Source organism: Centroberyx gerrardi, chromosome 2 (assembly GCF_048128805.1).
Source record: "Centroberyx gerrardi isolate f3 chromosome 2, fCenGer3.hap1.cur.20231027, whole genome shotgun sequence".
In the NCBI taxonomy this organism is placed as follows: Eukaryota; Metazoa; Chordata; class Actinopteri; order Beryciformes; family Berycidae; genus Centroberyx; species Centroberyx gerrardi.
This window is the reverse complement of record NC_135998.1, coordinates 30857492-30872491: the sequence shown is the minus strand read 5'-3', so window position 1 is coordinate 30872491 and position 15000 is coordinate 30857492. Positions and strand designations below refer to the sequence as shown.

Genomic DNA, 15000 nt, shown 5'->3' with positions numbered 1-15000 from the left:
TGTTTTTTGCTATATTTGATAGTTGACTGTGGAAAGCGTTAACAGGAAGGATGGGAGAGAGGAGATTTTTATAATGTCCTGATGGTGTTTGCCTCTTTAAAGTGCTCATCTTCCTTTAGTGTTAATTATTTGCCATAAGTTGTTCCCTGTGCCTATCTGATGTTCTTCACATTTTCATTTATGTTTTCGCCCATAAACACGATTCCTGCTTTCAATGTGATTTCCTGATTAAATAAAGGACTGAATCAACAGAAAATGCAATAGTGTGACACCACCAATTGGACCATTTGGTAAAGCTTTAAAAGGCCATTCTAGTGTTTAATAATGACATGATTTATTCACAGTTTTTTTTTTCTTGAAAGTATCACATCACATTTTGCTCAAGCTTCATTCTAGGCTTGGGCCAATATTTGATATTATTGAATATCGCGTTATTTCCTGAATGTATATATATATATATATATATATATATATATAAAATATATATATAGGGGCAGTAGCGCAATATTCAATTTTGGAGATTGCCGAAGCCGAATTCATTCCTTACCTTTCTGCAGGGCTTGGAGGAGACCTCGAAGGAGGCCTTGAAGGCTCTCCTCTGTTGTGTGTTGAGGATGGTGCGCGGCCGTTTGGGCCGGCGAGGGTCTTTGCTGTTGTCGCTTCCCTTCCCCTGGCCTCCTGGACACTTCTCCGGCTTCACGTCCAGGTCCTCATCCTCACTCTTCTCTGCAGCCAGCCACAGGAAACAAAAAAATGTGTTATTTTATTTAATTTTATTCTATTGTTATTCCACTCAAATGGTCTTTTTTCCTTTTATCAAGCAATTGTTCTTCATTGCCATAACTGAAATAAATAATGTTTAAATAAAATTGAAAGTTTGATTGAAAGTAAAGTACATTCGATTCCACTTATTGACTTTCAACAATTTCTCTGACGTTCACACTATCTTTGAAACTCATTTTTTTGCATGGTTATCCTTAACATGACTCTTGATATGTGCATGTGAAATTGATCTCAATATTTTATTCATTTAGGCTTTAATGACATCAGAGTGAGCCCTTATACTCTTGTAACAGTGGTGGTAGCTGTGCCCATAGACTGATGCTAACACTTTTCATTACAGGCAATGTAAATGTGCAAGCCTATATTTTTTATATAAAGACAACACCCACTATAATGTGGAAATGCATCTGTAGTAGCCTATAATCTGAACCAGATGGTGTTAACCATAGTGGTTTGGCCCTCTGCCTTTGGATGGACAGGAACAAGATGGAGAAATTAGTTGAGGCTCGCGTGTCTGTAGAATAGAGAACACTGCTGCTCTCATTCACATCTAATTGACCTTATTCGCATGGCGGCCATTTTGAATACTCAGGGTGGGAAACTCTACCTGGAAGAGCGAGTCCAGCACAGCTCTGTCCTACTGTTGTGTATTAAGATACAAACAGTTATCATTTCACAGATTCCCCTCTGAAAAACATATCTGAAAGAAATGGACCTCACAAATCTAGAGGAATATGTTTACATTTTAACATATTTAGTTCTGTAGCTACCACAGTCTAGCCTATAGCTAGCTAGTAGCTTGCTAACTAGCTAGTAAGTTAACTAACTTCCCTCCTAAATGCAAAAAGTCGTCATGGTTGTTCTTGAGACTGCTGGCTAATTTTGTAATTTGGTAGCTGTATTTTTGTCCTCACTTATGTGTCTAAGTACTTTTAAGCCAGTCTTCCGGGTAGAGTTTGAATAAGGCCCATTGTAGGCCTACATGTTGAAGATATTTGACAACCTAGGATGGCTATAGATAGAAGTTATTTGACTGTTTGTTATTTCAGCAGCACCATAATTTCCATTAGAGGCATTTCAGAACCTAAAATCTTGACGTTGTGTGTGTGAAGCTCCTCAGAGTATTAGTGATGACCAATTTATTCATCATGATTTGGTTTGGGGTTCCAAAAGGCACATTAACAACTGGGTCATCTTTACTCCATTGTAAGGCAATCAAACAAAAATGAACATTTATGTCCAGAAAGACATAAAATGATTCTACATCAGCACTCATTACTCTTCGTCTGAGATGCTTCATAAATTATGATAATGTATTGGATGCTCATACACAATTTGGTGAGCATCCAGTAAAAGATAATGATTTAGCACCGAAGCACAAGAAATGCCTTGATAGCCCATACTCCTTACTGAGTGGTAAGGTTAAGTAAAGTAAGTATTGCATGGTCCCGTCATGCCCAACTCTAAAGTTAGGGTCTTACTCTTGGTTTTAGCTTTGCACTCTTAGACTCGGGACACACTAGAGGATTATTGGGCTAATTCACACCAGATGTGCCCAGTTTACAGTGAGGTGAGTGGAGACCAACAGTCATGGAGAGCCCAGTTCACAGTGAGATCAGTCTGTTGTTTTTATTGATAACAGGTTGGAGATTACAGCTGGTGACATCAGCAGTAGGATAATCTGCCTAAGCATTGAGTGATGCAAAAAAAATCAGTGAAATCCATTGTTATGTGTGCAATGTAAAGCGTTTTCAAAAGTGCTCTCGTGTGTCCCCAGCCTTACCTGTGTCAGAGTTTTCGGGACTGACTGTGCTGAGGAGGTCCCGCTCCCTCTCGTAGTCGCTCTTGCACAGTAGCTGGCCTTCTTTCAGGACAAACTCGTCGCCTTTGCACAGCTGACGCTCACAGACGCAGCAGCAGAAGCAGCCGAGGTGGTAAACGCTCTCGAGAGCTCGCATCACAAACTCGGTGGGCGCAATCTTCTTGAGGCAGCCGTTGCATTTGGTGGCAAACAACCTGCGGAGACGACGGAGGGAGAAGAGTATTAACCAGATGGGTGAGTGGTGAATTTAAGATGAAAGGTTAGAGTTTCTACAGCATGTACGAGTCATGAGTCGAAAGCAAAAAACAAGTGAGCAGTCCCGTTAATGTGAGCTGAGCAACTGTGAAAGTGCTGATGCTGCTGGCCTTCAACACTCCACTTCAAACTGAACTGGCTCTGGCATGGACAGTGTTAACTAGTTTGAGATGATCAGTTTGCATTACAAATAGGTTAGCTCCCTGATTAGAGGATATTCCAAGAATCCCCATCATTCACAAGTACAACAGCATTGGCAATCATGGAGGCACACTGCAAGGCAAATCTGCATCAACGTCTCTGATAGTTGCTGGACAACCACCTATCTGGCCTTCAGATCTACATGTACCAGGCAGGCAAGCAGCCTTCTATATGCTTTGTAGGGGACAGTCAACAAAGAGAGCCGTGACATTGATGAATCATATAAATAAATAGCACAGAGAAAGCACCAGGGAAGCTATTGTCATGGTGATATGTAGGGCATTTAAGGATGGATAAGCAAACTAGCACCACATGCGATTCTGGACATGCAAGATGGCTGGGGAATCACCCTGGAGACCATTTATAAAGGCATCTGTTTTGCTATCTGCAGCAGACTCAAGAGCCAATCTCTCTGAGCTGATGAGCATGGTGATGCTCCAGGTGCTGAACTGGAAAAAAACCCATTTGAAACTGGTTTTAATCGTGAAACTAGAAAAAGACTGGATGACTGCTGCCCAGTGGTTGATGCGGGCAGTTGGACACTTAAAATATTCTTAAAGTTCGAGCACAGATTGCACCACTGACATTGTGAACCATTGAAATTAGAACTTCACAGTGATCAAATCTAAGAGTCATTCTACTCTTAAGAGTCAGGATGTTTCCATAAGATTCCCAGACAGTGGGATGTGAACCAGTGCTTCACCAAAAACATAAGGCAAAACTAATCTGAAACAAAGATTTTGCATGTCATCCTGTCTGCGCAGGGTGGACACCCTGTTGTGTGTTCTGTTTCACTATATGCTCTGACGCCTATGCTCACCTCATGGTGACTTATGGTAATGACTGAAGACACTTGATTTTAACAATGTGCTCAGCATCTGTCCCCAGAATTAGGGTTCCTCGAGGCCAACGAGAACCAGCATTGTGAGAGCATGAGGGTGGATATATAGTGGGAGGGGAAGAAGTTGGATGAGAGGAGAAAAGAAGGGGGATTAAAACATTAAAGTTTAAGATTGCTCGTCCCCTTATACCAGTAAGGAAGTGTTACAAGTCTCCTTTAGGAGAACTCTATTGTCTCCTTCCTTCTTGTCACTTTTGACAAACTGGCTAATCTTGTTGCTGATTATGTTTGACTTGCTCTCACCTTTCATTATTCTGGGTACTGTAATTTCCACTTGTCCCTTGAGGGATCTTCCTGGCCACTGTCCCTGACTATAACGCAGAGTTTCCCATCAGCAAAGGAGCCTCTGAGCTTCATTCTTAGTGGGCTTGGTTCAGACTATCCATGCATGACTCTCCTGCTACAATATGTTCTCATAAGAATAGTGGAATAAGCAGGGCACGAACACCCAACACCAGCTATACTGACTACCTCACTGCATCAAGTTGCCCTAAGATTTATTGCCTTGTATGGCCGGTTCCATGACCGACAATCAGGAGGCGGGCAGAAGAAGCGGTCAAGAAACAGCTGAGGGTTTTGTTAAGGAAGCGTCCTCAGATCTGAGGACCTGGAGGACGCTGCTCCTGACCATAACACAGGACAAGCTTTGCTGAAGGCAACAAAAGTCAGTATGCTAAAACTTGCGACAAAACATGTGATTCCCAAAGTGGCCTGTACAGTCACAGAAAAGTGGAATGCAGCTTTGGATTTGCTGTACAATTTATTCATAAGCATGTATATATTTATAGCAGAGATTAAAGCCACCTCTCCTCTTAGCTTCCTCACTTAGATCTCCTGCTGCTAGTCACAATCTGACAGGGTCGGGCCTTCAAAATAGAGCCCTCCGATTGACACAAAAACTGTACAGTGCTAAAGATAAATCCTACTTGAAGATCTCTCCTAGCTTGGCTACTGACAGATTAGCTTTTTTTTGAAGCAGAAATGCTTGGCTTTGTCAATGAGCAGGGGGAACTCTCTACACTGATGATATTTTAACGTATCAGAAAAAAGAGCTAGATATTTGGTTAAAGAGATTCCTAAGAATTATGTGACATCACTTAAATTCAGAACCAGATTAAGACAGAAGGCCCTGAAGCCATGTTTTGCTAGTCCTCTTCGGGGTCTTCTGCATATCCCAACTCCCCTCCAACCCCACAACGTACATGCATGCGCACACAAATGGTTTATGTATGCATTCATTCCAATCTCCCTGACATATAAAGACATTCATTAATGCTATGATTAATGTGCTAGAATGAATAAGAGATTGGTAGTCATGTATAGGCTAATGCATCACAGCAGCACAGGAAATTAGACTCACCTTGCATGGCATCAATGTAATGGAGTCTATGTACAGCCAACATTTCTATTTCTATTTCAAATTAAATATCTTCTAACCTAAACATCTCAACCAGACTTGGGAAACATAATTGTCTCCAGTCTGATTAAGAATTCAAAATAACTGTAATTCCCTCACCTAAACATTCAATCAACAGAGACACTATGTTTCAGTCAGGTTGGGGAGATAATACACAACCTCCGAATCTTCTATACTTGAACCAGTCCCTATCAAATTAGTAAAGCAACTCCTCCCTGTACTGAATGCCTTTGTAGCCAATGCTCCATCAGCAACTGGTACTGGCTGTGATCCAAAAGCAATAAAGACAGCTGATTAAGGTTATCTTGGAAAATCCAACCTTGACACCAGTGACCTGAAAAATTACAGACCTACCCAAGCCGCCATCCATATCTAAGGCTGTTGCCCATTAACTCACTACATACTTACATTCTAGACCTGTGAACCTTTGCATTCTGGCTTTAGACACTGCCACTCCACTGGGGATGGAATGGAATGGAATGGTTAAAGCTTTAAATGGTATCTTACAATACTACCATCCAAAATTAGATTTCTGTAATGTTGACGTCTGCGGTTCGGTTTTTTCCTAGTTCTTGTTCGCAACTTTCCGATAGATTTTGGTTTGTTCAACTAAATGATGATTACTCAAAACACTAACTACATATGTACTCACTTGGCACCTTCATTTGGAAATTCGATGCAGGTTTTCACTGTCATGCAGATGATACTCAAAGACACACCACACCTTGAAGCACGTGTTTCAGACATAAGCTTTATGTCTGAAACACGTGCTTCAAGGTGTGGTGTGTCTTTGAGTAGGGTTAGAATAAAGCTTTAGTGACAAATAATTTCCCACTCTACTTGAATGCGTACTGAATCATATTTTAAACCCAAAGAAGCACAGAAACAGTAGGTCTGACGTATGTGTCTCTTAAAGGACTACTCCGACTTTTTGGAAGTTTAGATATCGAATATTGCGATATTCACAATATTCACATTTAGGTAAGTTGTTTTACTCGCCTAAACTTAACTGTGAGCTAAGCTTTTCACATGATGAACAGGTGAAAATGGCGTTTCCAATTTGTGATACTGTCACATAATCTAATTCGTGGTGGTGGAATGGAATATTTACATAATTCGTATCCACAACATCTAATATGCGTTTCAGAGTTCATGTTCATTTCACAAAATTTTATGAGACTGTGTTAGATGAGGATCATGTCCTCTGTCCTTTCTCTGTGCATTGGATTCGACAGAAAACCCTCCGTTGATAGTACACTTACTGATATTATTGCTTCCTCCAGATGGCTTTTCATCTAAACCTTTCATCTTACATCTGGTTCACTGTTTATTTCTTTTTTTTTCCAGTTTTTTGCGAGTCAATGTTGAGGGTAACTGGCTCATGCAGAGGTAGCTGTCACAGAATTTTTTTTTTTTTTCATATTCTATCTTCAAAATGCACATGTTGAGATGTTGAGATGCCTGAAACATTGTCAAAATGGACACAAATGTAATGTCCCAGTGCATAATATTGTGTATAACGTGGGGAATTATGAAAGCAATAAGCAAAAGCCCAAAGTAGCACAAATCAATACTCTGTTAATACATAATTATAAACTGTTACGTTCACCTCCACACAGCCTTTGGCAGCCTTGTTGCACAAAACATTTGATAACCAGATGTGTCCACGCTGAATTTCCACGCAATTTCTGAGTAATTATTTTTAACCCTTTCAAACCTCAACTTTCTTCTGTGTATTTTGAAAAGCTTTTTGATGCTGTAATGGAGCCCGAGGAGGCCCTGCTCAAAGGGGGCGAATCAGATGGAAAAAAAAGGGACATTTTTCCAACCGCTCCCTCCACAACCACCTAACGAGCCAGTACGCTGCTCTACAAAGAGGAAGTGGGTGTTATTAAAGAAAAGCTTAAGCTTAAAATGGACGCAATGCTTCAGATGAGGGACTATTACTGGACCAAGATGTTCTGAGTGTGGTCCGCTTTGACAAAGTCAAGATGCCTGACAGTTTTTTTTTTTCCATTAACTCTTATCAAAGACGGCATCAAATAAGCCACATGTCAATTCCAAATGTTTGGGGCAGCACAAGTTTCACTTGAAAAATTAATTTGCCCATAAGGAGAAAGGTGACATTGTTCTCCTCCATGTTCAGTTGTACTTTTGGAGACAGATTATAAGATAAATAATATTCTGACCTGGTGAAACAATGTAAAGTATATCAAAGAAATACAAAATAATGATGGTGAACATATAAAGGAGTGGTGATAGCCACACCAAGAAGGTCACCGACTGCAATCCTCAAGACTGTCTTGGAAAGGCAAAATGAATTATAGCTGCTGCGCAGCAGTGTCGGGGCCGGGCATTTTGAGGAGGAAGATGAAGAAGAAGAAGAAGAAGAAGAAGAAGAAGAGGAGAAAGAGGAAGAAGAGGAGGAGGAGGAAGAAGAAGAGGAGGATGAATGAGAAATACATGAGGGTCCATCAGCAGAACTGCCCGGACCATAATTATCATTAAAACATCTTTGAAATCATGTGTCTCTAATCCACACAGCACAACGCCTGAGTAGGCATAAGCATGTTTATTCTGCTTCACCCGGGGCTCAAACTCACAACCTTTGCCATCAATGGCAAGTTGTGATCGAGTCGAGCTACCTGAGAAGAGGGAAATTTAGAGGTGGCTTCACACTATGACTTAGCCAACCACCAGGGTGCAGGATAACAGCTGTCCATGCATGTAAAGGCAGATTTCAAACTAGTGTCAAAAATTCAGTTATCAAGACAAAATTCTGAGAATTTGTGTACTTCATCTAGACAACATAGAGATGTCTGTAATTTCTTTTTACAAAGATTGATTGCTCCATAAGTGAAAAACTGATGTTTAAAGACGCTCTATTTCCATTGACTGCAATAGTTTACATGAGGGCAGAATTCAAAATGCTGTCAAAAATTCAGTTTTTGAGATACAATTCTGAAATTTAACACACTTCATCTACCGTGACAGCAAAATGTTGTCAATTTTTTTCATGAACATTGAAGATTTATTTAGCGAGCATTTGCAGTAGCTGTTTACAGTACCGTTTACAGTAAAACATTTTGATGCACTGTGGGCTCAATTTTTGATAATTCAAAAATCTGGCTGGATCGTTTGTGGAGGACAGTCTGGAGATGCAGTGTAGCACAGACCCCCATATGATGAGATTTTCTCTCTCTGACCCAAATCTGAGAATATTTTTATTGTCAGACATGATTTTTTCCAGAATTCCCTGACTATCTGTATTGTAGGTAGAGAGATAACAGCGAAATATGATCACAATAGTCATTCTTCTACATTCTCTAATTGTGTTCACTTCTTGTAAATTAAATAATGTTGAATTCTTCAATATGCTGGGGACCCCCTGGAACCCCCTCAAGGACCCCTGGTGGTCCCCGGACCCCATGTTGAGAACCACTGCACTATATGAGTGCCAAGCAGGACATTGCTGAAAAAGAATGCCTTGTCAACCTTTGCTGTATAAATAAAGGATACAAAAATAAAAGAAGGGAGAAATGTGTACCTGAATGATGTCATTATAAGAATTTTTAGACAGGGATGCAGCATCATCATGAATTGCTACCATTATTAAAAGTTAAGAATGATCTGTTTTGAATGAGTTGACCTGCCCCAGGAGGCCCTACAATCCACTTTAAATCCAATCTTAATGCAGTTCCCATTAACGGTCACCTAATTACACGGATTGAAAGGGTAACTAGGCCACTTAGCGAGAGAATAAGATGCAGATGAGCTCCATCAGTTTGCACCAGCATCGCATGTAAGCACATAGCGCTAACTGTGAGGACAAATGATGATGGTAAAATGTGCGTGTGTGGGTGTGTGCAGTGAACAACCAAACCGCCCAAGACAGCTAAATCACCAACTTGTTTCTCAGTGCATTAGCATGTTAAAAGTCTTTACAGTGAGCTGCTTTGTTTTGAATTAAGCTCCCAGCAGGTAGTAAAAGGAGAAAGAGACTGCTGCTGCTGCACACTATTGAGTGTTTGGTGGAGGTACAGAGAGAAAATGTTTTATCATCAGATGACTTTCCCATGCTTCAAAAGTCAGAGACATTTTCTATAGTCGTAGCAGTCGCACACAGCAAAAAAACCCCAGAAAAAAACCCAAAACAGGTGCGGTGTTGTCTCTTTCAGAAATGAGAGGGGTATAGCCTATATGCATACATTTCATCATTCATTCATCATTGTTGGTGTGCATAGAAGTGGATTAGGGCTATAGTTGTGGTATGATGACTTCAGGCTGAAGGGAGGGAGTGCAACCAACAAGCAGAGCCAAGACTCTGATTCAAGACCGGGCCACAGTCACAGCCAACACAAATCTCTATAGACACATTCTTCTGCCCAACAGTTCAGACCAAAAGCGAGAAAACTCTTGAGAGAGAGAGAGAGCGGGGAGAGAAAAAAATGGGGGAGGTCAAAGAGAGAGGAAAGATAGAGGGGACAAAAGAGGAAAAGAGAGAGAGAGAGAGTGAGTTGTGAGGAGGGTCTCTTAGGAAGAATACATGTGTGGGGGGGGGGGAGTAAAGGAGGGGGCAGCCCTCTATGAAGTGAAGAGATCCTTTCTTTACCTCTTCGTCCTCCTACCTCCTAGGTTAAAGGAATACACAAGGTTTTTGGAGATTGGCACCGTGTTGAGTGATAGTAGGTCACTAGCATTATCGAAAAAGTGAGAAAATGAGAACTTGTAGCAGCTCTAAAGCTAAATGGAAAGTAATCTTAAATGATATGTGTCTAAGTCTGGTAGTTTTGTGTAAGAGATTGGTAAAATTTACACAAAATATGATAACAAAATAAGACTTTTTTAACCTAGGACTGCTTTCCATGTTTCTATAGGAAGTGAAGGAGGTGGGCAATAGGAGATGTACGGCTGCACAGTGGATGAATATGTGGTTAACACAAGAACTGATGATATAAGTACCTCCTAAAACCACCACAAGGTCATTTTTTACTTACTGAAATAACATTTTATATTCTCCATTTTCATAAACGTATGTTACCTCTTTTATTATATGTCCCTACAGGACAAAAACTACTAAAAACTTTACTTCTTACTTTGGATATATGCTAGTATCACTCAGCATAGTGTATGCTAAAGTGTTAGCATGGAGCCTACTATCACTTAACATAGTGTATGCTAAGGGTATTAGCATGGAGCCTACTATCACTCAACAGAGTGTATGCTAAAGTATTAGCATGGAGCCTACTATCACTCAACATAGTGCATGCTAAAGTATTAGCATTGAGCCTACTATCATTCAGCAGTTTATGCTAAGTATTAGCATTGAACCTATCACTCAACATAGTGTATGCTAAAGTATTAGCATTGAGCCTACTATCATTCAGCAGTTTATGCTAAAGTATTAGCATTGAGCTACTATCACTCAGCATAGTTTATGCTAAAGTATTAGCATGGAGCCTACTATCACAGTGTATCGTTACTATTGGGTGTTTTCAGATTGACCACCATATATTTTTCAGTTTATCCAATGTGTTTTGAATGGATTTCATAAGCCCAAGGGGTTGTCAACCTTTCTCACCCCATAGAAGACAATAATCCTTCAACTGGAGTTAAAACATCAAAATCACCAAAGTTGGAGTTACGAGGTTTTGACACAACAGCAGTATGCTAAAGTGTTAGCATAGAGCACCAGAGTCAATGATCTCCCAGAGACACATGGATGATTTTGGTGTCTATGTTCTCATGGGGCAATCTCCCAAAAACTTGGTGTATTCCTTTAAGTCTGGCACACAATGGTAAAATGACTTGGGTAACTGAAACACCAGAGAGTGGCAGGGGCAGCCAAATCCAGTATACAGCCTGGCAGGAGGGTTAAGGGAGGAGGGAGGGAGGGAGGAGAGAAGGGTAGGATAGAGGGATGATGGGAGGAGGAAGGAGGTAGCGGTAGGGCAGGTACATAAGGGCTCAGTGTTTGGACAGCTGCACTCCTCCTCTCTTGGTGTGGTTCCCCCACTCTATTCAGCAGCTCTTTCTCTCCCCTATCTACCTCCCTCTGTCTCTCTCACTTTCTTTTTCTTTCAACCTCTATCTCTCTCTGCCTGTCTATTCAGAAGCTGACGTTTACACAGTGCCACCACCGGCTAATGGAGAAAGGATGAGAGAGAGAGAGAGAGAGAGAGAGAGAGAGAGAGAGAGAGAGAGAGAGTTGAAGATGCAGAGAGATTAACAAATAATCTATGTTGGATAACATATTTTTTCAACATAATTCATTTCTTATTATATATATTGGTGATTATTTCATATTGTTTACTAGGTCTACATCTTTTCACACCAAATAATTAATCATCTCAATATGATTTGAATGACATTTTTGAAAATCTGCATTTTCTAAACTGCTTTGGCAACTTTGTTACTGATAAGCAGTCATGACAATAAAGTAACTCAATTAAGAATTGAATTGAATTGAAGGAGAGGGAGTTGTACAGAGAGACAGAGGAACATATACTGCATTGTACAAATTATGAGGAAATAAGAGAAACCTATCATCCTAAATTCATATTACTGTAATATGCAGTCATTTTGAAAACCTTTCCCCAAATGAAAAATTGCAGCACTCACTTGCAGCAAAATATGTATTATCCTGTCACAACTTCAGACAAGAGGGAAATTAACAATGGAAAAAAGAAAAAAACTGTATATTATCGATTAGCATATTATTGAACATGGGTGACAAGGAACAGCACACAGAAAGCAGCCAGCCAAAACAAAAAATGAATGCGTTTCGTCAACTGAAACAAAAAAAAAGATTAAAATCGCTGAGAGCGTACATAATGATAAAATAATAAGAGACAAAACATCTATGATTGATGAATTAAAATAGCTGTCACTGACAAAAGCCATCGCCTGAAAACCTGAAAACATTTACAGCTTGGCAGCACATGTTGCATTATGGCTTCTTTTAAAACAAAAAACCGGCTCACAGTATGTTTGGTGTCCCTGTAACCCTGAAGACCAGATGAGGCACTGATGAAGAACAGTGGGTAAGAGTGGCAAAAGGGAGAGAACGATTTGATGTGTCAGCATGAAGAGGAGTTGAACCTTCATTTCTGAACAGTTAACAATGCTCAGTCTTTAAAGGAATAGTTCACCCAAAAATAAAAATTCAGTCATTATCTACCCCCATGCCAGTTGAAATTCTGGTGAAGTTTGTTAGTCCATATAACACTCCCGGAGCTTGCCAGTACAACGCTGTAGCAGCCTTCTCCAAAACAACTGAAGTCTTTGAGGACCGATCTCTAGAGTTCCATAAAATTACTCTGTACAGCTTGTGTAGCATAATTCAAGTCTTCTGATGCATGAACTATTCCTTTAAGGAATAACTATGCTCTAGTGCAGTGGTCTCCAATCACGTGCCATTGAGAGCCATCTTCATGCAGGTTTTCTTTCCATCTCTGGCACATTGTTGAAGACCACTGTGTCTTAGAGACTCTGAGACCAGTATGTTCCTTAGAGACTCTGAAACCAGTATGTTCCTTAGAGACTCTGAGACCAGTATGTTCCTTAGAGACTCTGAAACCAGTATGTTCCTTAGAGACTCTGAGGGAGAGGGGGAATTGCACAAACAGAACGGTAAGGTCAGAGCTTTTGAACGCAATGGATATTTTCATAAATGCAGCTCGCCTAACCCTCTGACCCAAACCCAGGACCCATGAGTGAAAACAAACAGTAATATGAGGGAGCTCTGTGGAGGATAAGGTCAATGAGGAGGAGGGCAAACTCAACCTCCTTCCCTGTCAATGTCACCTTAAAGCTGCACTAGGCAACTTTGCACCAGGTGGCAATGGGAGATAACTTTTTGAATTTTTGAAAGCTTGAAGGACTTCATTACTCAGAAATCATGTAATGCGATGTCAGTAAATTGCAAACTCCTCGGATTTAAATTTATTCTTCTTAGTCACTGGTGGGGTTGGTATGGAAGAGGATTAGGGCCACATGTGAAAAATGCATTTGAGTTGGGCTTTAAAGTCAGAATTCTAAGAAAAAAGTCAGAATTCTGACTTTTGAATTCTGAGAAAAAAGTCAAAAGTCTGAAAAAAAGTCAGAGTCCTGACTTTATTCTCAGAATTCTGACTTTAAAATCAGAACTCAAATAAATTTTTCACATTTGGCCCTAATCCTCTTCCGTAGGGTGGAAGTCTTGAAGAGGTTCTGCAATTTGTATGTCCAGCTTTCTCTAGATGGAGTGCTGACTCTGCTGTTTAGGAGAAAGTTCTGGATTTCACTCTTACATTTCAATTTGTCACACCTGACACCAGCAGCCCCGATTTGTGATTTAAGATGATAAGATGGCTGTATTTTACAGCTTTTTTTATTTTAGAATCTTGCCTTGCGCAGCTTTAATCTGTGGGACGGCCAGAACGCTTGTACCAACTGTGGGTTAATGAAAACTCCTCAGCGGCTCATTTCAACAAGGACCCGGCCCCCCACCGCTACGGGCCACCTCTCTGGAGGTGCCTCCTTGACCCCCTGGCCCTGTGCCCTATGGTTCCACACTGCCCCAGCGGCTTAACAAGCATCTGAAAGAGATACAGGATTAATGAGGATAAGAGCGGCGGAGAGAGGATGAAGGAGTAAAAACAGACTGTGTGTGTTCCTTCACTGTTCTCTTGTTTGTTCTCCCTCTTTAGGGAGCCGGGTGACCTCAAGAAGGAGGCTGGGTGGGTGGGTGCCGGCTTGGGGTAGCAGCTTGTTGGAGTTTTAATTAGTAGGAGTAATCAGGAGATTATTGTGAAGGAGGCTGGGAAAATAAAAGCAGGATTGGGAGGCGGGGGGGTGTGCTGTTTGCTCAGCCAAAGCTCAAGAAGTCAGACGAAGGCCTCAAGATTCTCTGGGGGCTCAGTTCAAAATTTTCGTCGGGTGGTGGGGAAATGCACTCAGCGATCAATCATGGACTCATTTATTCACCTTCTGGAGGTTGACTTTACCTTGGGAGAGTGTATGTAGTGCATGGTATGGTGGGGGAGAAGGAAAGAGGGGGGTGACTTGGTGCAGGTGGAATGTATAGAACAAGAAGGGCAAGTACAAAAGACAGATGGAAAAGTAAGTGAAGGCCAGGCAGCACAGGTGAATAGGAAAATGAAAATCCCTTCATTTTATCAGAATTAATGGACACCAATATAGTTTTTGTATTTATTTATTTTATTTATTTTGTTATTAACATATTCAAATTAGCTAATAGTTTCTCTGAAAATGTGCAAATTTGCATATCAGTTTGAATACTTTTTTCCCCACAGTGCATAAAGTCAGATAGAATTTTCCTGTTTCATTCTGATGATCTTTTCTACATGAATAGTTGATAATTCACAGAGGAATTTGTAAAAATTGTTTGATTAATTATTTACAAAATACATTTCAAAATACATTTACAAATAGATTTTTGCTATTTCGTATGTAAAATACACCATAAAATAGAAATGAAAAAATATATATTTTTGTTGACCAATCCATTGAAAATCCATTTTCACCTGTGGTGCCTTAATTGATTTTGATGAGTTTGATGACACAAGGCGAATAAGCAATAAGCAATAATTGCAAATAAGCAATCTTGATGACATTTCA

General features: G+C 40.4%; 1 protein-coding gene across 3 annotated transcripts in view; it reads right to left on the bottom strand.

Moving 5' to 3' along the window:
- The window catches only part of LOC139926003 (LIM/homeobox protein LMX-1.2-like), a 69769-nt gene that overhangs the window by 7151 nt on the left and 47618 nt on the right, over window positions 1–15000 (bottom strand). For all 3 annotated transcript variants that reach the window (XM_071917551.2, XM_071917552.2, XM_071917553.2), the window contains exons 3-4: window positions 2567–2799; window positions 548–726 (exon numbers count right to left, since the gene is read on the bottom strand). In XM_071917551.2, the coding sequence (XP_071773652.1) occupies window positions 548–726; window positions 2567–2799 (412 nt within the window). The remainder of the gene's footprint in view (window positions 1–547; window positions 727–2566; window positions 2800–15000) is intronic.